The sequence below is a fragment of the Triturus cristatus genome, chromosome 2_1 (assembly GCF_964204655.1).
Source record: "Triturus cristatus chromosome 2_1, aTriCri1.1, whole genome shotgun sequence".
In the NCBI taxonomy this organism is placed as follows: domain Eukaryota; kingdom Metazoa; phylum Chordata; class Amphibia; order Caudata; family Salamandridae; genus Triturus; species Triturus cristatus.
In genome coordinates, this window is record NC_140581.1 from 794,048,489 (window position 1) to 794,072,065 (window position 23,577).

Here is a 23,577-nt window from a genome sequence, read left to right on the forward strand (position 1 = left end):
TTACCCACTTTTTTAATTAATTAGCTAGGAGCAACAATAAAATTAGATTGGCCCACTAGTTAATTATTTTAACTCACTTTAAACCACTCCACACCACAACACTTGCACCACACATAGTCTTGTTCAGTGCTCCTACGTAAATCCGCAAGTCGCAGCACGCCTCAGCCCGTAGAGGACTGAGAGGACCCCAATGATGAAGCATGTCACCGTGGGGAAACCCTGGTGAGTGAGGGGACTAAAGAAAGGAATTGCCCTTTCTTTCTTTTGCCTGGGTTTTTCAGGAAACAAGTGCTTTCCTCACACCCTTTGGTTAGGTTCTCATAATCTGACGACTCAGATTATTTATTTAATTATAAAGCCAGAATGTTGCAAGGAATGTTCACTATTTGTCTAGAATGAACCTCCGTTGTGTATAGCAAGAATATCGCTACAAATGGCCACTGTTCTGTCACGAATAGCCAAAACAATGGACAGTAATGTTATAGTAAATGTTCCATTCTATACTGCATTTACAAATGTGTCTTTTGTCTTGGACATAGCCATAATGTCACCAATAATGCCCACTATATGTCTAGGATAGACCTCTATTGCGTCTGTAATAGCAAGACTAGGTCTAGGTTGACCACCCTTAACCCGCAAACCTAATCCCTTCTCTCAAAACAAATAAACGCACTCACATCCATTCATACACTCAAACATAATGCATATGTTCTTCTTTATCCCCTTCCCCTGCACCCCAACTTAACTGGAGGTGCTCACTGATACTCTGATCTTCATCTGTCCCTGCACACCTCAGTAATAGTTGCAGGGATAAGCAGAAGCTGTCCGCATTGGCAACTTATGCTTGTCCCACCCAAGGACCTGTCTCCTCTGCAAATCAGCCCCTCTAGAATGGAGTATATCCTATCCAACATGACCTTTTTACTATTCTTGGCAGAAACACTGAAAACGTTTCACCATACTGGCTTGTGCAGTGAGGGGGAAATGGACAGGTGGGGCATGTGCATGTGGAGAAATGTTGATGCATGTTCTTGGCTGAATGCCTAGTTGAGGCATGTGATGTAACCTATTTCAGCATTTTGTCTAGATTTGAGGACCAGTCACTGCGGAGTAACTTTCCTAATACTAAGCAGTCATGGAAAGTTCTACTTACTGAAATGATAACTTGTTTGCCATTGCGACTGCGTCTGACAAAGGCTTTTTTTTGTTTTAGTTTTTGCCAGTGGCAGGGTTATTAGGTTACATTGACTTAAAGGAATGTAAAACGCATGAGAAAGTAGAGCACCGCTACCAGTTAGTTCTTCATCTGTCAGTGTCTGAAGGAGAGAGCACTTCTCATGAGATGTAATGCGCTTGCCGTTGGGGACATGCTGCTATTTATAACCATTCATTCCTTCAGAAAATGTAACTTAAAAGAAAATGCTGACAACCTATAGGTTGGATATAATCTCTCCCAATAAAAAATATATTTAAAAATGTATGGTTTACTAAAACCCAACTGCCCACTGTTTTTCTCCCAAACGTGCATTTTTCCCAGCCTCAGACATGGATTGAATGCCTCGTGAGGCAATAAGATTTCAATCTTTTCCCCACATTTGAGTACGCAAGAGGGTCATAATACACCAGGTATATTTTTCCGTCATATGGTCTTGTACATTAGGTTCACTGTAGTATTGCCCTGCCCACCCGTCTCTTTCCTGGTTTTGAATGGAAGAGTGAGTTGAAGAGAACGTAGAGTGAAAACCTAAACCAGTGTTCTGTCACATGAACCAGACTCTCCTTAATCTCAGAAAGATGCCTTTGATGGAAATGGGTAAAGTGAATTAATTCCATGGACATGCGTGTTAATTTAAGTGTTCCGTCCGCAAAACTATTGTCCTGCAGCATGTGTGTAAGCATGTTTGCAGTGAATCACCTTAGGGGTACTGTTAGACAGCTGGAGACCATCTGGTTGTAAAGATAGGAAGGCAAATGGCCATGGAGGGTCTTCAGCACAACACAAGTGCTTGAAAATAATCCTATGATTGATCGTGAACTTGGCTTTATTGTACGAGCGAGACAATCTGTTTGTTCTTCAGGTCTGCAATGTGTTGTGTTGCTTGTTTTTGGAAATGTAGGAGCTTGGCCATTCTCATTACAGTTAGATCCATGTAGTAATCTACTTTCCCATCCCAGCAGTTGAAACCGCTAGCACAAGAGCAGTCCTTTGTGGCGAGAGAAGCAGAGACAGGAATCCACATAGGATGTAAAGATTGTAGAATGTTACAGTACATAACTCAAGTTACTGAATGGACTTTCAATATCCTTTTTAATCTACAACATGAAGGTACCTTATTCCATTCAATATTTGGGTATTTCCGCCCTGCCATGAAGCTCAGATGTTGTCCCACATCTGGTGTAATTAGCTCATTCAGTCCCAGTTTTTCTTTGCAGTGTAGTTTTTGTTTTTCTCCTTTCTAAAGCGGGTCTCTAGATCCAAAAGGCAAGGAAAACCCGAGGACTATATCCACTGCTCAATAATGACTAAGAACTAATGAAAGCAGTGCTCCCAGCTTGATTTTTTTTTTAAGTCTTAGGTCTTCATTTTGTGTGCGCCTTAGACCTTTCATTTAAGTGGCAATGTAGGCATTGATTTTGTAATGTTGTTCAGAGACAGGCTGCAGTGACAGGCTGTCGTGAGCCTCGAAAGAAGCAGGGGTGCGTTCGACCTGCCCCGTAGGAGAAAGGGGGCACCTGGCTGGGGGATCTGCTGCCGTTTGCGGTTATTTGGCAGAAGTCTCAGATAGATAAGTTTGGCTGGCTGCACTATATGCTGGAAGTTGTCAGAAGCCTGGTGGGTTATTTGACTGCTTGCTGCAGGATCTACACTGTACAATTTATTTTCAGCCAGAGGGGCTCAATTATCTCCCCAAAAATCTGCAGTATTTAATATTTAATGTTCTGACATTAGTGTGCACCTGTAATAGGAACATTACTTTGTTACTCCCTTGTCATAAATTGTTCGATGCGAGTAATGACATCACAACTCCTCCCACTTTTGTGCTGCGAGCTAAAGATTCCCCTTCATCCTCCTCCATCTCAGAAGGATGACTGTACCTTTTGCAGATGCGACAGAAAACTGGTGCAAAATGGATGCAGGAGCCTACCTGCATTGTATGCCTGACAGCCTGCTCATTCCCATTACCCGTTCAGCTTGCCGTATCAAATAATCTGTCATAGAGGTAGTTGTCTCAAACTTGCATGTACGCCAAACCTGCCTTAGGCAAGTTAGGCACAGCAACTTGGCCTTTAATATAATTTGGGCAAAATCTTTTTCACGTCCTAAACGGATTCTGTTTTTGTGCGCCTATAGCAAAACTCTTAATTTTACACACATCTCAAAGTAAAAAAAGCTTAAAAGGCTATCCAATAACAAAGGGATATGTTGCCATTCCAGCCAGCCACAATGGTGCAGAGCAGCAAACTAGTTTGCAGAGGTATCATACAATGTAATGTTTTCTTTACTGTGGTTCCAAAGAAACCGTTTTCTAAACCACTTGTAGATGAAAAGTTGCTTCCTTAGCACTACTACAAAAAATCTGTCTATCTTTCCTTAAACATCTCTTTGTATTAAGAAGTGTTAAGTGCCTTAAACTAGATTCTACTGCTGAAGGATTATAATCAATGTTTATGCTTTTTTCTTTGCTGCAGGATAAAAGCTATATCTATGCAGGCTCAAACACGGGAGTGGCGCAGTCACCCGTTGCATTCTGTGAGAAGTATGGCTCCTGTGTGGACTGTGTTCTGGCCAGAGATCCCTACTGTGCTTGGAAGCAAGATATAAACTCTTGTGTTCACATTCCTGAGTCAGGTGCTAATGACAGGTATGGAACTGTGCATCGCTTATTATAGAGCCACAAATAAAGCGGACAAATGAAACCAGAACATAAAATAATAATATACCTTGTATTCTTTTTAGAACTTTGGTTCAGAAATTAAATGGAGATGCTTCCTCTTGCTCAAGTAAGTTTGTTCATTTACAAATATATTGATTTTTAGTTTTTTGCCTGTATTTTTTAAAATGCCTTTGTACTGGTTGAAATGCTTGAAAAGCAGTGTTGTATGGAAGTCTAGCGAGACACATTCTGTTTGAAAATAGCAATCTTATATGTTGAACCAAGCTTTTGAAGTCTTGCAGTCATACATACATTAAACCCATCTTAATAATATGCTCCCCATCCCTTTTGTGTGTTATGCAGGCCTGTCATCTTATATTTTGGTACACTATATTTTAGGTCATGTCTCCACGATGTTCTATTTCTTGTTTGGCAATAAGAAAAAGGCAAGTAATCACGTGTTCCCCACAGGCACATACCTGGTTTTTCTAAGTAAGCCGTTCAATGAGTTGGGAAGAAACGGAGTGTGAGCTGCTTGTGAAGCTATTCACATACTTTGGCCACCCTCGACAACAAGTATCACACCCTTGCAAACACCATTTCCCTCTAGTCCTAGGTAAGCCAGCACCCGTGTGAACCTTGTATGTTCGGACAGCCAATACCTTTCCACAAGGCTCTGTGACAGTTCTGCACCTCAATGCTGCCCGATCTTAAGTGCAAGATCCCACCAATAATTTTGGAAAAATTAGCACATAATGTACTTGTTTGTGGCATTTCAGAAACCTGCCGTCTCACTCTAGGAACTATGGACAGGGCGACGAGTGCCACAAAGGCCACCGGGAGTGCATCCTACCAGGGGTGTTTTTCTACATGATCATGGTGGCTTTTCCAGATAAAATATCTTCTATATCAGATGAGTCCACAAGGCACTTTGAGTTGATGTACACATAAATCCCTGTTCCCCAAGTGTTGGATCAGCCCTGATCACCTTTCAGGTGCTTAAAATTTGTCAGTTAGCACACACCTCTGGTAGCAGTCCTGTTGTCTATCCAGGATTTCTGGATCTTCAGAGGGCAAGATTACCATCTTGTTTAGACCCCTGTGGCATAATAATAGGAACTCATCCAACTGTACATCCTCTTCTCTTCTGAATCTACTATGGAGAAGCACGATTCTTTGTTTTCCTGGTCTAAATTCTTTCTTAGGTGGGGTAATTTGGACCCTAAATCCGATCGCTTTAGGCAAGGGGATGATGGTACTTTTGTTCCATCCTGCACTTTGGACCCATCACTGGTGGAATACTTCTCGAACACATAGTTCACCTCAGTCCCAAAATTCGATTTATTTATTTATTTATTTTTAGCATTTCATAAAGCGCGAACAAATGCCCGCAGGCGTCTCGGCACTGTACTATGTGAACTCTCCTATGCTTGGCTTCTCGCTCTTAGAGGTTAAACAACCATGTTTTCAGTATCTTTCTGAATGACAGGAGATTTGGGCTAGATCTGATGGATTGAGGCAGTGTGTTCCATAGTTTCGGGGCGGCTACCAGGAAACGTCTGTCTCCCCAATTGACTAATCTGGTCCGAGGTACCACCATATCGTTCAGTTTGGCTGAGCGAAGTGGTCGAGGAGGACAATAAGGAATAAGGTGGTCTTTCAGGAATTGAGGGGCTTGCGAGTGTAGCGATTTTATAAACTATACACAATGTTTTAAATTTGATTCTATTCCTGATAGGGAGCCAGTGAAAGCTTCTCAAGGTATCAGTTATAGGTTCAAATTTAGGGATGTCCGAGAGGAGTCTGGCCGCTGCGTTCTGCACTGTCTGCATTTTCTTGATGACCCTAGTTTGAGCATTGATAAACAGGCCATTACAGTAATCCAATGCAGACAGGACTAGGGCACTAACTAAAGTCTTGCCTACACTTTTGGGAAGAAATGGAAGGATCTTTTTTACCAGGCGTAATTTGTAAAACACTGTGGAGGCCGTCTGGTTGGCATGAGCCATAAAGTTCAATTTGTCGTCAAAAATGACGCCTAAATTTCTCACCTTCGTGGTTGGTTTAGGCAAGGCTCCAAAAGATAACGGCCACCATACCGAGGACCAATTAGGATTAAGATGACCAAAGGTTACCACCTCAGTTTTGTCGGAGTTCAGTTTCAAACAGTTTGCTGACATCCACTGTCCGATTGCCTGCATGCCTGTTTTATAACTCTCCGCTACTGTTTCCCCATCATCTCTGATGGACAGGATCAACTGGGTGTCATCCGCATATGAGGTAAGGTTCATCCCATGTGCTATGAACTACATACTATGAACAAAGTGTGCACATGGTGGTTTGACAGAGCTTCAGGTCTGATAACCTCCTTGTTCAAATAGTTTCAGCGGCAAGGCTCTACCTAAGTGATCTGGCTACATCTGTCACAAATGAAACACAGATTTGATTGTGTAGTCGTATTTTGCTCTCATCTCCTCTGTCAACCTCCCCCTAGTCCTGCAAATCCTTTGCTACTGTTCACTCGTCCTTTTCAATCATCCAGGCCAAGAGTTGTCCCTGACATTAATTCATACCTTCGGACACTATCTGGTGCAAGACCAAAGGACCATGAACTCCACTTCTTATATCTCAGTACGAGTTCAGTTTATGAATACTTTCCTCCACTGCTTTGAGTGAAACGGTTTGATATTAATTTTGGTCAACCTGGCCTGGCTTGATCCAAGTACCTTTTCTAATAGACCATGGGCCTATGGTAATTTACCTTCAACCCAGACACTTTTGTCTGTAAAAACATAGCAGGGTTGCAAAGCACACACGTGGATACGTTCAGCAGACTATCGGATCGGATTTGCTAGAGGGTCATTCATATGGGTTTGTTAAAGCAGATCTTTCTGCAGTGAGGCTGCCAATTGGTTGGTCTATTTGCCTTCAAAGAGGAGTAGGAAACTATTTTATTTCACATTATGGAGGGGCAGGTGGAACTAATTATCGGCGAGGCATTCCTTTTACTTTGAGTAGAGTTACTTTCTTTAAACGTTTTGTTGACACCTTTGGTCCTAAAAGAAATTTACAAGTAACACAATAGCTTCCCATTCAGAATCATAATTTCCCCAGTATGAGCGATACATTTATTAAATTTTAAACAATTTTTAAGGTATTTGGCTCCATCTTATCTCTACAAAGATAAAATAGTCAGGCACACCTGCTCTAGATTCCTTCCTAAGTTCTTGTCAGACTTCCTTATCATTAAGAGATGTTCCTTGTGATGTTTTTTTGTGATGGATAGGTGTAAGCGCAAGTTACACCAGGTAAATCAACTGCCTCCTAAGAGATCTGGCTTCCCCGGTTCTTTCCAGTTCATTTGTGCCTACCTTTTGAAAGGAAACCAAAAAAGTTGAAATTGAAGTGAGATGGTTGAGTGTTGACATAACTGAGTTGAGTCCAACTTTCAGTTTTATTGCATAAACTCCGAATTGGACAAATGCCTCATAGGGAATAAAATGGATCACTAACAATTACACAGTTATATGGTACAGTGATGCCATCAACCATAGGAATAACATGAATTTGTCATTACTGTGTTAAAGCTTTCAAGTAATTTTCTCACACGCTTTAAGCTCTGCTCACAAAGTGAAAGACTACAAATGTTTTCTGTTTAAGTGTAACTAGTATGAAAAATCAACAGATCGCAAGTGAGCTTAGCAAATCCGTCACCAAACTTATTGTGCTCATAGGCCATTTTAGGATAAAGAACAATTGGTCCTTGGACTCTTTTTATTATCAATTTAAAAAACAAAAAAAAAACTTTTTAGTTCGCATGCAGAAACATATTCGGCATATATTAGTCAATGTACAATGCACCTTATGAAAAGAGAAGTATATATATCTCCACTGTTAAACAAAGTTATCTATTTTATTCATAGTATCAAACATAAGTTAGAACATATTTTTACGATTAGATGTAGGGAGGTTGCTCCAGGGGAGAGGGGGCATAAGTTTGCTCTTGTGTGAGATAAAATTTGGAAAGGACAAGGAATGAAAGTAATTTAAGAAAAAAGGGTTTTGTTCCCCTATGATTTAACATACAGAGCTGGTTAGTACATTAGCATCAGTTGGTTAAGGCCTGTCCGTGCAAAACATCATTCTTTTGTGTGGCATTGCAGAGACATGTATCATCTGTTCCAGGTACAGGGTGGTGGTATCCTATGGTACAGGCCTTGTAGGGGGTAAAAAGTCGACGTTCCAACCAGTCTATGGCGTGAGGGTATTTTAGAACCTCTGCATGCGGGACTTTCTCAGGACAGGGAAGGAGTAGGGCAACCTGAATCAGGTGCCCGACGTTGGAAGGCCCTGTAGTCCGCTCCGCTCCCACAAGTGCATGATCCGCATCACACTCACAGAAGGGATAGGCCAGAAACACTGTTGTGGGCCGGTGTGTACTATTCTTTCAGGAAAAATGAAGGCTCGTTCCGGATGATTAATTGCAGCACCTGGTGAAAAATCACTGTGTGCCATTGATTTAAATGCTAGAGAGGTTCCTCCGGTGACAGTCCTTCACATAATGTGACTGTTTTCAGAACAGGAACATCCTGATGTCCTTTTCTTCAGCCAGGGGCAACCGGTACAACCCCTTGGGGTGTGCAACTAGGGGGGGCTGTTTCAGAAAGATATCTTTGTGGCTAGGAATAGCACACCCCAGCACACTGGAGACTCAAAAGCCTTTCCATAGCAAATAACTGACATTCCTCTGCAGAGTTACCAGACCACAGCTGTAAAACCTTCCATTCAGTGGTTGGGGCTGGGTATTGTTCAGGCATATGTCTTTGTAGTAGGTATATGCTGGCAGGTAGATAGCTTAGTTTTTCTTCAAAGACTGTTCAAGTGATGGGGTGGAGTGACTCCTCCCCTGGTCCAGCATGCTCATGGGCTTCAGTTCCACCTTTTTAGATTTCTTTTTCTGCCATCAGGTTCTGACGTGAGAATCAATGGCTCTGATACCATTGCATTCTAAGAGGTGTGGGGTCCTGTATAGTTTAGTGAGCCTAGAGAAAAAGCAATAACACATTGAGACCATATTTCGACGTCTTCAATAGAATAACTTAAGGTATAAAAGAGAGACAGCTGGGCACATTAGAGACTGTAGCATCAGTAAACTGAAACAGATTTTTTCAGAGAAGCAAACTCTCGACATTGAGGAAGAAGTCCCAGATCCTTCCCTGCCACTGTACATCAAAAGATCACCACGTCCAGAGATCCTCATCAGAGGCCTCTGATGAAGCACATGAACATTTTGAAATGAAAAGGTTATCACTACCTTCTCAGAATGCCCCTTGGTTCATATGTAATTATCCCGTATTTGGGGATAAAATACACTTGAATATAGCAATAAGTTAGTGAGGAGCACCAGTCCTGGTGTCAAGCGCCCAGCCCTGATAAAGCCAAGAGAAGGCTTGTAGACCCACTGCCGCTTCCGGACCCCGGTTGGACCCAAGAGAGCACATAAATCCTGTGGTACATAAGAGTTTGACATCGAGCTTGAAAGTCTGGTCAACCCAGTTCCAAGCCGAGAGCAAAGGAGATTTCGACTCCTGCTTTGGAGGCTTCACAGTCCCCAATGTAAAGACTAGATGAAGAGCTCACCAACGGCGTCTTTTTATTCACCCTGATAGGTAAAAATTCTTACAAAACTTTCACAAAGACCACCAGTGTCCACGCATACTTGAAGACGAAAGGAACATTTTTGGAAGAACTGGAGTATAATGCATCTCCTCGATCTGGACACAAAACCCAGAGCGAGCTTTCAGCATCTAGTCAACATGCTCAAGCACCCACTGTACTAGAGCCTGTCCCATCAGTTGCCACATTGCCATCACCATCACTGAGGGAAATGTTACTGCTACCTCCATTTCACTTGTCACAATCACCAGAGGGGATCAGTTCACTCCTTTTCAGAGCCAGGTAGTCCATAGGGGGAAGTAAATCCTTATTGCCATCCACTTGGTGAAGACCATGTCCCGTGGGAGGATTGATGTAGATCCTCCAGAGTATCAAGATATTGAGCCTTATCCTGTGAAACCATCTCCGGACGATACAGCAGCATACCATGATGTAATTTGGAGGGCTGTTCATCACCACAATGCCTGTGTGCACGTTAGGAAGATTATTTCCTTGTAGAGACCCTTCGAAAAAACTGAGGGTAGTAGTGTTCAGTTTTTACCTATGCTAAAAGGGATGATAAAATCCCCTCCTGATGATTTCAAAGATCCTATCACTCCACAAATATGAAAAAGTATAAGGCATTCCCTGAGGATCCATTTACATAGTCTCAACTTCCATCAGACTAGCTGGTACTTCATACAGCTAGGAAGAGGGAATCTGCACAAACGTGAGGATGCCCCACCCCCAGATAAAGTAAACCTGTAGATGCAGTGGGGATAAAAATTAAGGTGGGTGCGTGAACTCCATGAGCTATCACTATTAGTGTTGATTTATTAAGATATGACCGTTTTCATTGGGAAGAGAGAGAATCACTCATAACATTTTTTCAGTAACTTATAGAAAATGGGGTGAAGAGCTAGTAGCATAGGGAAAATTATTCTCGATTGAAAACATTTGCTACTGACACTTATTTCAGGCTTGCATTGATAAGGTTAGCGGGATTTAAACAGAGTATGCAGCAACCTTTTACACATTCCTCTTGATGGGAATATCTTTAACAGTCCCTAGGTGGCGAAATGTTAGAGAAAATTAAAAAGGACTCCAATACCGAAGTCAATGGGGCACTACAAACACATACCTCAAGGAATTGTTTTTTCGTATGCCTTATCCAAGAGATTCATCTGAATCAGGGAAAACATGATAAACTCACATTTCAAAGACTGCAACAAACCTTTCAGAACCCCCACAACAGGGGCTATTCTGTGAGGGTGCAGAGGTAAAGGTGCCTCCGCAAAGGAATCACAACTATCAAACACTTACTCGCTTAGGCCACCACTTGAGCATATAACACCAGTGGAGGGTAGATTAGAAGATTTTCATCTGTACTTTGTGGAAATCACATCAGATCAGTAGGTACTCCAAAAAGTTCAAAGAAGATATTGCCTTGAATACCATACCAACCCACCCGATATATCTCCAAGACACAAGTGTTATAGCAGGCAACATCTCACTGTACTGCAAGAGGAAGTTCAAGCTCTCCTTCAAAAAGGTGCTATAGAAATAGTACCTCCTCAAGAAAGGGAACCGGATGTATACTCCATGTACTTCTTCATTCTCTAAAAAGGATGGAACGCTTCGACCTATACTGGATCTATGAACATTAAATCCATTTATTGTGTTGGTGCATTTCCAAATGACCACACTAAGGGATGCAAAATCTGTGCTTCGCATGGGAAACTTTGACTGTTAGACCTTAAAGGCACGTATTTTAATATCCCAATTCATCCTACACATCCCCGCTTTTTAAGATTCATGGTAAGTGGTCAACACTACCAATTCAGTCTCCACTTTAAGATAACAGCCCCAAGGAGCTTTTCAAAATATTTGTTGGTGGTTTCAGCTCACCTCAAGAGAGAGGACTTCCAAATCTCAGAGTGGCTGATCAAAAGCCGCAGCAAACAAAAATGCCTAGCACACTCAAATGGCTCTAAATCTGTTATACAGATTATGGGTCACTATTAATGTGAGAAAAATCTCACCTTGTCCGTCAGCAGATCCATCTATTTCTAGGATCAATGCTGAATGCAGTCTAGGGATCCGCAAACACCCAACGATCAGTGGGTTATGACATTTCAACAGCTATTGTCTCTTTTTCAGTCTACTCTGCCAATATCAGTAAGGACTGCAGTGAGACTGCTTGGAACGATGCCATCATGTATAGCAATTGTGCCACAAGACAGATTACACATGCTTCCGTTGCTAAAGTGCCCCACTAGGCAATGGTCACAGTGGAAAGTCATCTCGACAATCTAGTTTTGATAAAGGCCAGTCACCGAGCACTCTGCGTTAGTGGAATTAATGGAGGTGAGTTAATTGGCAGGCCTTTTTACATATGTGACCATTCCCACTTACGCATTGCTCACCTGATGGGGTGTACATCTTGGAAACAAAACTATTCAAGAGACTTTTTTTTACTTATTGACGAAATTGCCATTCTTGTGCATTTTAGATTAGGGAATTCCTTTATCGAGCACGCTTGGTGGTTCATGTTTTATGTCGCTAATATTGTATTTTACCTTGTATTGAAATATTGGCTAATTTGAACTTGCATCGATGACCAAAGAACACTAATGATTACTGAATAAATTAATCAATATGAATTATTTTGTTAATCAAATCATTAGCTCACTTAAAATTCTCTTTATTGATTACTGTGGAGCCCCAAATGGCCATCAGTGTTCATGGTGTTAGATGTAAATGATTTCTTCTTCTCAAGTTGACGAACAAAAGTCCATACAACCAATGGCATGGATTAATGAATACGACCAATGGCATGGATTAATTAATGATTACATCTGAAGATACAAGAATCCCCGCGCTGTCTGTTCATATCCATGACTATAAATCGTCCCCTTTGAGATTTGGTGGGGTAAATGGCAGCGGTGTCCCTTGTCACACTTAAAGTTAGCTATAGAGCAAGTGGCTTCCCTGATATATGAGAAACCTAGATAAAGGCATCACATTCCCTGTGTGACCGTTCCTGGTGTCATTATATGCTGATGACTTTCTCCTATTCGTCAAACAATCCGATGTGAACATGAAACAATATGTGGGGTGGGAATTGCAGATTATTTGGAGCAAGTCAGAGGTTTCCACTCACTGTTAATTCTACTAGACCACTGCTTAAATGTCCCCTGACTTGGAAGGAAGACTCAGTAAAATATCTGGTTATCTTTGTCAATGGTGACAATGAAACAGGACAATTATGGTCATGCGATTTAAAAACTTGCCACATAAAAAATGGATCCGACTACCCCCTCTTTGGCTGGCAAAATCACCCTTGCCAAAATGGGAATGGTTCCCAATTTTATTTTATTTTTTTACTTGTTCACAAATAGACCCATGTGTTTGTTAGACTTGGAGCATTGCTGACTAAATTAGCATAGGGAAGGGGGCGGGGCAAGAACCCACGACTCAGATGGAAATAGACTAATTGAGTCATATGAGGCGGGTGGCTTTGCTATGCCTGGTCTTGAATGATAGTTCCTTGCTGCACAATCTCACTTGGCTGTACGCTGAAATTGCCCTGAAAACACGAATACGCGCAACAAATGTCCCCCTGACTGTCCGCTAATGCATGGTGGGAAGCTTCCCTGGCTGAGATCACATCTAACACCTTGGAGTGACCTAAATAAGCTGGTGTCCATTAATTATAGGCACAAGCCTATTCATTTTCATTTTTTAAATGGACTGTACTATACCTCTGAGTTGCTACGTAATATCGACCCCTCCTTGCCATCTCCAATGCCCCAGAAGCTCTGTTGATTTCCTGCATTGTGCTGAATATCGCCCCAGTTCATTGATTCTTTATAGAAGTGGCACAAACTCTTTAAGGGACATAACCTCTTTGTTAGATGGTATGCCACTGGCTATGTTGATGATGGGCCTAACTCAGCCAGAAGGCTAACTGCTTTGGTATTGGGCTAAGCCAAACGTAGGGTAGCAAAGGCTTCGACTAGTGGTCCTACACCAGACCGTAAGATAACTTGGGGCTTTTAGGGACTACCTACTTTGCACTGTCGCCTCCGTGGATGAGTCTGTGGTTTGAAGAGGAGCAGAATGATCTGCCAATACCACTTTGCACTGCACCTAAACACGCAAGAAGGGATGGGCAAACCAATTGTTCTGACACACTATTGCAGTTCATTGAGTTGGACTGCAATACTATTACACTTGTAGTTTTACCCCTTTATCACAGTTAAATAAATGTGAATGAACAGTCCGAATGTTATGATGTGTACTAATGACAGTTTGTATTCTGCGTTGCTACTCACTGTATGTGGGATTGCCGTAAGACTGGCTCGTGTTTTGGGAGCTGCTCTGTTATCTTACACTTTTGAAAACTTAGTAAGCGGATATTAAAATAAAGTTATTGCGTATTTTTCAAGAAATTATTTGTTTAGACTTTATTATACTTTAGATTGCCAGCATGTTTTAAATCCTATTTTGCTTTTGTACTGTTAATGCAATATTTGTTATGAATAGTCAAATCAAGTAATTCGAATTTTTTAGAAACTATAACTTTTCAAAAATAGAATTGTTGATTTTAATTTCTGTTTGTTCCAGGTGAAAGCAAAGGAATTGACCTGTATCATAAGTTGACACTCGGAAGCTCAGTAAAACTGACGTGCTCTCAAAAGTCAAATTTGGCAAAGGTGTTTTGGAAGTTCCAGAGCAAAAGACTAAAAACTGAAGGGCCGAAGTATTATCTTCTCGGAGAAGCATTGTTCATCTTCAACGCAACAGAGCTTGACATGGGAGTTTACCTGTGTTTGTCTGAGGAAGACGTGATGAACGTGAAGTACTCTCAAGTACTTGCTAAGCATGTTTTGGAATTAAGAAAGCTGCCACAGACAACGACGACAGTGGTGCCTACCCAAGCTGCGACACAGACAGAAGGTAATAGTGATACACCCAAAATGCCAACTATAGGAGCTGAAAGGCCCACCACTCAAACTTCAGAATCCCCAACTCTAAGGCCATCCACCACCACAGTCATTACAAATCCAACCTTTCATGACTTAACAAGCACAGTCTCCATAACACAGATCATCAGTGCGCCACCCGAAGTTCGCTTGGAAAAGACTTTGTACTTAACAAATGCAAATGACAATCCCCTTTTCACATGTCTGTTTGTTTTCTTTTTCGTACTGTTTACGTGCCTGCTTACCTACAATTGTTACAAAGGGTTTCTCCCAGAACATTGTTTAAAATACCGCTCTGCCATGTTGCCTGGAAAGGCAAAAGCTGTGTCAGACTTTGTGGATTGTGAGCCAGGTTTGAAGGAGACTTTAGTGGAGCAGAAGAACAATCCGAACCAAAATGGAGAGCAGCCTAAAGCATCGCGCGACACTGGCTATGAGACTGAGACAGAATGTGGTAACGGCAAAATCCCACATAAGCCTGAAACGGAAACCATAGAGGAGGATGACAGTGAAAAACCTTTCGATGTAAACTGCGAGCTTAAATTTGCAGATTCCGATGTTGAGGGTGACTAAGGGAATCTCAGCCTTTATTTGGATTTATTGTTTAGGTGCAGATTTTTCAGTAATTACTGTTTCTGAGCCACATATACACAGACTGTGTTGTGCCTAACTAAAGACAATATTTAAACACTTTTCGCTCCCCTAAGAAAGGTTGCATTGGATTCCCTCATTATGAAGAGACGTACTTTTTTTTCTTTTTTTTTGTAAATCAAAATTTTGTAAATTTTTTAGAACTTTTTTTTTTTTTCTGAATGTGACTTCGTCTCGTCCCCCTCATTCCGTAGATCAGGCTTTCTTGTGGCAGTTTATTTTGAAGCGGTACTCTCTTGTCAATTCTCATTACGTCAGTCAAAACGAGAAATTGAATTTCAGTTTAATTCCAAATTGGAAATTAAATTTAGTTTATCAGATTGGTAAGTGATTAGTCTATTGTCCAAATTGGGACAGCTTTGCCTTTAGTGTTAGCTACTCAGAGATTGTTTTTCTACAAGCTTTCTTTCTTCTGCTATGATTTTACACTGGAACAAATGTAGCTGTTTTCATATTATTCTCAGGGATATGCTTTTTTTTCTCTATCTGCCAAACTACGCAACTTTTTTGTACTCTTGAGGTGTGTGGGGACTCAAACGAGTGGATACCACTTGAGATAAATGAACATGATTGTAACACACAAGGAAGAAATTGTCCTGTTTGACAAAATATAGGACAAAAATTATTTGAACAACGTTTGTAAATCTAAGTGGCTCATCCTGAGCCTTTCCACCCAGATAGGCTTTTGGCGTGTGCATCAGACTCCTGGTGTGAAGAACTACTACAAAAATGTAATAATTAAACTGGAAAGGACTGTTAAGGTAACGGCAATGACTGATATGTAGTATATGATGCGAAGACCCAAAGCCGAATCTTGAAAACCTTTACTGCATTCGGAATCCTCCTTTCTGGTCTCTTAAGCAACTGGAGAGCAATACTAACGGTCAGGCAGTGACGTGGTCAGCTGGGCTGCCATGCGATTCCTCCATCATTGCCACTATGGCAGTGCGACTGCTAGCATGCATAACAAGGTTCTTGTATTTACTTTGTTGTCGTTGGCATGGTTTCAAAGTGGTTTTTATTGCACAGTTCCATAGGATAAATGATTTATTGTTAATACCTAGTTAAAACGAAATGGATAGCATGAGAAGATTTGCAGTCCATCGCAATAAGGCCTGGACTCTTTTAATGTTTAACATGTATTAAAGTGTAAAATATGATTCTGATCATTTCCTTGTAAAATTTTATATATATTTTTTGAAATGCAACTTGGGTTTATTTTTTTATTCCTAATGATGTACATAGAACAGAAAAGGGACAACATTAAAAACTGTACTATAATATGTAACTTTCTTGGATGTCATTGGATGAACAGTCAAACTATGTGCCATGGTACAATACCCAAGTATGTGTTCTCGTGTGTGTGTGTGTCTCATCCCGGATACCTTTGTTGTTTCCTGTCTGTCCCTCCTCTTTGTGGCATGCTGTTGTTTCTTAAAGCCTATTTCCTTAGTATCCCTCTTTTTCTTTTCTGTCCTCTTCTGTCACACAGCTTCATCTATTAAACCTTTCCCTTCTACTGGTACCTCCCTTTTGTCCTCTGTGGAATCTGATTCTCATCCTTCATTCACCAACATGCAACCTGAGGTTTTATCCAGTGCAGGGAAAGCGCTGGTCATGATGTTGCCACCTTTCCTAAGTGACCAGGCACAAATCGTTGTTATCCATGGAACTTTTCACCTCTTCTGTCAAGCTATTGGTGAGTTATAATAAACAATAGTGGGAAACTTACCACGGTGATACACTGATGCGACTAACCTCTTTGAAACCAACTGTGCTTTCTAACAGCCTCAGTTCACAAATAGAAAACGTGCTGTCCTCTAAAATGCCTTTTGATTCTGAAGTTTAAAAAATGTAGTTTAATATCTAAAATGATGTTAAAAATCCCAGGACACACGTGATGTATCTTTAAACCAAATGGTCAGTGTGATCAGGTACTGTTTTATGCAATCATTTCTCAGGGACCCAGTTCGGGTTTGTGTTTTTCAGTGCTGAGTAAAGAGGAATCACTTTTAGTACTAAAAGAGTCATGCCTGGTTCCTATATCGGGTAGACATCTGTAGGTTGTATCAGTTTAACTATAATTTTGTACTGCCTTGTGTTGGTCATTTCTTTGGTGACCAGTATATTTTGTCCCAAACACTGTGGTTGCTGCTTTTTCTCTTCTAGATTTTATTAATAAATTTTGTTTTGGTAGCCCATCTTTTAACACCCAAACAATTTCCATTATTTCTATCAACAAGCCTGTAATGTTGATGTAATTAAGTTGATTGAAACTAGACCAGTTGATGTTAGATCCACAAAATAACCAAAGTGATGGCGATCAGGGACATCTGAGTGTCTCGTGGTTGTTTTCAGCTGGTCAACACTGTCCAGTCAAATATTTTTAAACTAAGTTGCTAGAGAGAATGTAGGAAGCGGACTTTCTATATAGTGGATCAAACTAGGTACAACATGTAAAGAGTCCAAGCAAACCCCAATTATTTTACTGAGGCACAAATGATATCCGAAATGCCCTTTTGTGGTAGTGTGGGTGAGCAGTTCGGCGTATCAGAGGGTAGTGGTAGGCATTTGTTGACACACACAGGCAAAAAATGACACACTAAAGAATAAATCCAAGACCAATTTGGAAAAAGTCATTTTTATATAAATTTTGATACCAAGAACTTGGATAGCAAGTAAGTACTTTTTTAAAAGATTGAATTTTGTAGGTACGTAAAACAGTTACTTAAATTTGCTTTTACGTACAATGCTTTTCTACGGGAGAAAAGGCATAGATATCATAAAGGTATTTCCGCTTTTGGGGGTTTCCTTTTGGTTTTTTTTTTTCAAATTTGTTTATTCAGGTCAGCAAATTCAGAACATTACAGTTAAAGATATGCAGAGCCATGGCAAAAGCAGGCAATTTCTGATCCAATCTACCACTGTAACGTAGCATGTATATAACAATCAGTTTTCATTTACACCCAAATTCACCGTTACATAAACCATAACCAAAACAAACAATGGTACAGATGGAAGGCATTAGTAACCACACAGTTCGCACTATCGATTGAGGAGCGACTCCTGCAGAGGGAGCAGCACATTCGGAGAAGCACACAGCAATAGTAATCAAGTTTGGACACTCAACCCAGCTCAACGGGACCCAAGTGGGCCTCCTACCTGCCTCTTACAGACCCAGGGACACATCCACCCTGGCGCTCCACCCCACAAACGGCGAGGCTCAGCCTCCCCTCCCCTTCACCCGGCCGGCCGCCACCACTTACAATGTCGTCCAGAGCCCAGCTGCGCATGTGAACTCCTCCACACCCCCGATCAGTCTTAACCCATATCATCAGATATCTCACCAGACAGTGAACCTGTGGATCGTGGGGAGTCCGCCCTCTCTCGGGCCCGCTGCAAAAAGGGCTCCCAGATGTCCCTGGGACGGGAAGTGACCGGCATTGTTCCCCAATAGCATTCAAGTTGTGTGTTGCCATACGTCACGTCTTTCACCCAGTCCACAAATTTAGGCAAGGATCTGCGTCCCCAACGTACCGCCACCTGCCGCTTTGCATAAAGGAGCAACAGCGCATGTAGTTTCCTAGACTTTGGTGGGGTATTTTTGACATAACCTAGTAGCCCCAGGTGTGGAGTCGGCGTTTCGGTTCTACGGAGGATTTGATTAATAGCAACAAAAATGCTCGACCAGTATTCCTCCAGGCGTGGACAGCTCCACGCCACATGCAGAAAAGTAGCATTTTCGGCCCCACACTTCCAACAAGTATCGTCTTCCCTGAGGCCCATACGGTGCAGCAACCGAGGTGTACGATAGTATCTGTGTAGGAACTTAAAATGCACGAGGTGCAACCTATAGTTAGGCGACAGTTCCTTCAATTGCCCACAACAAAAGATCCACTGTTCTTCCGAAAGAGGGGACTCTAATTCCGCATTCCACGCATGCATCGAGGGCGGCACCATAATGGGAGCTTGCTCCTGCATACAGTTGTATAACCGGGACACAAGTTTTTTGGGGGAAGCCCTCGACAGTAAGTTTTGCAGCGCCTGGAAATGCGGGGGCTCATCCGGGAATGAAGGCCATAACGCCTTACAGGATTCTTTAAGCTTATGGAGCGCGAACATATCAGCAAAAGTCTCCGGTGTTTCAGTTTCCCCCTCTACAGGAACCCCAAAGGTGCCATCAGGGTAAATGTCTGCGAAAGTGCGTAGAACTTTCCCTCTAATCACAACATCTCCCCCCCTGTCCTGCAGGCAGGGAATCAGTGGATTGCCCCTCAGGGGCACAGCCGGCGCATACAGGAGAGGGAGACGTGCCCTCCTCTGCAGCTCTCGCCACGACCAGCGGAGCAAGGTCACCGTGTCAACGTCTCCAGACGGGCGGGGCGCCCTCTCGTATAATGCCACACTGAGGGGCAAGGGAGCCGCCACTGCCCTCTCCACCGCCACATGCGGCTGGTAGGGGGTGGGGAAAACCCAGAAGTGCAGAAATTGTGCTTGCGCACATAGCGCGTACAGCGCCATGTCTGGGGCCCCCAGTCCACCCTGTCTCAGCGGGAGGGTGATCAGCGCCCAGGACGATCTCGCCTGGCCTCCGGCCCAGACCAGCGTCAACAGCAGTGACCGCACCCGAGCATGGAACTGCGCAGTCAAGGGCACCGGTAGATTTACAAAGAGGTATAGGAACTTCGGGAGGACCACCATCTTCGCTAGGGCTATCCTCGCAACTAAAGACAGGGGGAGCTTGTTCCAGATCTCGATTTTCCCCTCCAGCCAGTCCACCGCCCTCCCATAGTTCAGTGTCCACAGATCACTCAGGTTGCGACTAATCCAGACCCCCAGTTATTTGACCGAGTCCGTTTCCCAGCGCAAGGGATAATCCGAAGTCACCTCCGGGGTGGCATCCGTCAAAGGGAACGCAACAGACTTGGACCAATTTATAGCTATTCCTGCCAGTCCCTCGAATCTGACGAACTCCCTCAGCAGTGGGTCCAGGTTTTCGGCGGGGTCAGCAACATATAATGTTACATCATCCGCGTACAAGGATATCAGCAGGCTGCGAGAGCTGAAGCCAATACCCCGGGCAGTGTGGTGCTGGCGGACCCGAGCCGCTAGGGGCTCCATGGCAATGGCAATTCCTTTTGGTTCTTAATAGGGTGGCCAAGGTCCAAAGTACTACCAGTAGTTGCTCGTTACCTACCCAGGGGCGTCAGGGTGCAGAGTTGCTGGTCGCTTTTGTGGCTGTGCCTGCTACGCCGATAAAGAAAAGGGGGGCCACCTAGAAATAGTCTGCAGAGGGAGACTTGGGGACAAGTCCAGAAGCTCCCAACTAGAGGTTCAGGCCACAAGGATCCTAGGGGACATGGGGGCACAGTTGGTTCGTAGTTACCCGTGCTGGAGCACTCAGTTGCAAAGTGGAAATGTTGGCTGGGCCCTGTGCACCTTGAAACCTTCAAGTCGTCGGTCTCACTGGTTAAGGGTGCAAAATCAGGTCAGCTGGGCCACTCATGGTGGATCTCTGCGGTGCGGACGCCCCTCAGTGGCTGCTTGGTCTTGGTGCTGTTGGAGTCCCGACTGGACTCGTAGGGTCTTTGTGTGCTGCAAGGGGTCTAGTACCCCAGTTATTGGTCCTGTGCGGCTCCGGTTGGTCCCAGTGTCCTCTCACTCAGTGGGAGGGGGGTCAGATCTGTCTTTAAGGAGCATAGGATCCTCTTCCTAGGGGGCTGCTGCGGCAACACAGTATATCAGACTTTGATTTTCGGTGACTGCAGGGTAGTAGTACCTCTACTCCAAGGGAGATTGATTGGCACTTTTCGAAGGCTGGCAGACTCCCGGGGTTCTTGGAAGCTGGTCAGCTGCAGGAAGAGTCGCGGTTGTCTAGACTTCGTGCGGCAGGGTTTGGTGCCAAAGGTCCACAGCAATCTTCAGTTCTTGCTTTTTCCTACACCTCTTGGTTTCCTTCTCTTCTTGATCCATTGAATTGGAGTTCCTGGTGTCAGGGGTACCACCTAAATACTCAATTTAGGGGTGTTAAGTGGAGTGACAGCTAATAGCCAGTGAGCTACTTACCTTTAGTGTGTCTACAGCCTAATTCTGCCAAAACAAAGATATTGGTATTCTAAAAGGCGTGTCTACATCAGGTAGCCCACCTTAGGGGTGGTAACCGCCCGAGAAGAGGACACCCCTCCTGACTAGTTAATTTTCCTTCCAGTCCTGGTGCCAAATGGGTCCTGGCGGGGGGGGGGCCATTTCCCATTTCTGGGGAAACCTTGGGTCACATATCCAAGGCGGCAGAGCCTTGATGTGCTGATCACTTGTCACTTCCTCCAAGCAGGATGGTTAACACCTCCAGCCAGAGCAGGCATTGTTTCTGCCCTCAGAGCATGGGCGCTCACCTGCAGGGGTCAGAAACTGGTCTTTGGTGGCAGGCTGGTCTACACCAGTCAGCCAGCAATTTAGTAGTCGGTAGGTTTTCAGGCGGCACCTCTAAGGTGCCCATTTTAATAAATCTATCACTGGGATCAGTGTGGGCTTATTAGTATGAGATGTCTGATACCCGGCACCAAGTTTCAGTGAAGCTATTATGTAGCTGGTTAACTCATAAGCACCAGTTCCAGCACATGTTCTTAAAATTGCTTCCCTGTTCACATGTAATACCCAAGAATCGACTTAGATATCACAGGCATATCTTCTCATGCTGATATGTCCACACATGTAGTATAGGGCACCCTGCCTTAGGGCTGTAAGGCCTGCTGTAGGGGTGACTTACCTTTACTGATTGGAGTGTCTGTAGGCATGGCACACAGGAGGTGCCATGTGTCTTCACTTATCTCTGCACCATGGCACTTAGCCTGCAATGACAGTTTGCATGTTGATGCGGAGGGTCCCCTAGGGTGGCACAATGCATGCTGCAACCCTTATGGATCCTCTTTAGCCTCCTTGCCTAGGTACCAGGGGTACCATTAATTAGGAACTTACCAAGGGTGCTAAAGGTATTGTGAACTGGGGAAACTACTGTGCAGTTTTAGAGGAAAGAGTTCTGGCACTGGAGACCTGGATAGCAGGAACCCAGTGCACATCTGTCAAACTTTCATCCGATACCAGACAAAAAGTGGGTATGACCATGTCAAAAAGGGGCACTTTCCTACTGAGAAGAAAATAAGTTTTCAAATTAAACATTTTATAGCAAGGTCTCCAATTTAACTGTGAACTCACCCCCCCCCCCCTTCCCTTGTTTAGCAGTCTTTTACAACTTAATTCTACAACAAGGTTGAACTAATCAAGATACCGTTTTTCAGGAGTGTCCCACAAAGCATTTACCCACTGTCCCCATTTGTTAGGATGATCTATGGACAGAGTTAAGAAAAGTCCCAACTCCTGAATAAATGGGTGTTCCTTTCGACAACGCACTTGTTCGCACAATTACGTAACGAATATGGGTCTCTCTCTGTGACACTTTATCCCCTTCTTGACTTTCCTTTAACAATTTCTTTCAGGTGTGCTAGTCCAGTTGGTGCATAGGAGACAAAGCAGACTATATCACTGACAATAACACAAAGCTCGAGACTAGAAAAATAGCGTCCCATTGACTTAGCCATCTGGTAACTGTATCTACCATAAAAGGGCAAAATTGGTGACCATTTATTACCATGTGTTGGGTCAAGAGGAATCTCCCTCTGACCTCTGTTTAACTGTGGATAGAAAGACAAACTTCCACTTGATTTAATGCAGCCTATTGGATGCGACATAAAACTGAACACCAGGCCAAAGCGAAGGTGCTTGTAAAGGCAAATATGCCTGGTGCCCTGTTTATGCACCAGTGGCGTAACATTAGTCCAGCAGCACCCGTCGTGCGGGGTGGGGGGGAAATTCAAGGGGTCCACCCCTGGCACGGGCAGGAGGCCCTTGGCCTGAGATCCTGACTTGGTCTGGGGGGTCCCTCCATGTACTTTGCAGGAGTATCAAGTATCTCTGTTATGCACCCCTGCGTCCCTGGCCATTCCGGTCAATTTTTTCTGCTAAGTGAGAGGGACTTGAACTGTGATGTGGGTCTGCTTTATAAATACGAACTCAGTGTTGTGTGCTTTTTCAGAATGCAGAGGTTCTGTGTTTATTATTTTACTTTAGTACCTCAACTCTTTTTTTTAATTTATAATTCTGGTAGGCCAGGCCTCAAGTGTTTCAAAGTACAAATAAGTAATAATGGAAATACTCTGGAAACGTTGATAACCGTGAAGTAGACTTTTCCAAGTTCATGGAACTAAAAATAATAACCCAAAGCAGAGACTTAAATCACAACCTAACAAAAACAGAAAATCAACACTGGACCCGAAATATCTTCCAAGCTGGAGAAGGGTTTAATGCTGTAATTTGTACAAACTTGTTTTTGTACATTTGGTGGCCCTTCAACT

At 43.2% G+C, this 23,577-nt stretch overlaps 1 protein-coding gene across 12 annotated transcripts in view; it reads left to right on the top strand.

The window, feature by feature from the left end:
* SEMA4D (semaphorin 4D) overlaps positions 1-23,577 on the top strand; it is a 756,105-nt gene that overhangs the window by 520,035 nt on the left and 212,493 nt on the right. For 6 of the 12 annotated variants that reach the window (XM_085632738.1, XM_085632739.1, XM_085632742.1 and 3 more), the window contains 3 exons: positions 3,691-3,863; positions 3,959-4,002; positions 14,160-16,452. In XM_085632738.1, coding sequence (XP_085488864.1) covers positions 3,691-3,863; positions 3,959-4,002; positions 14,160-15,091 — 1,149 coding nt within the window. In that variant the 3' untranslated portion in view covers positions 15,092-16,452. Of the gene's footprint in view, positions 1-3,690; positions 3,864-3,958; positions 4,003-14,159; positions 16,453-16,661; positions 16,869-23,577 lie in introns of those variants that run through there. The other 6 variants (XM_085632752.1, XM_085632744.1, XM_085632768.1 and 3 more) reach the window with 2 other exon arrangements.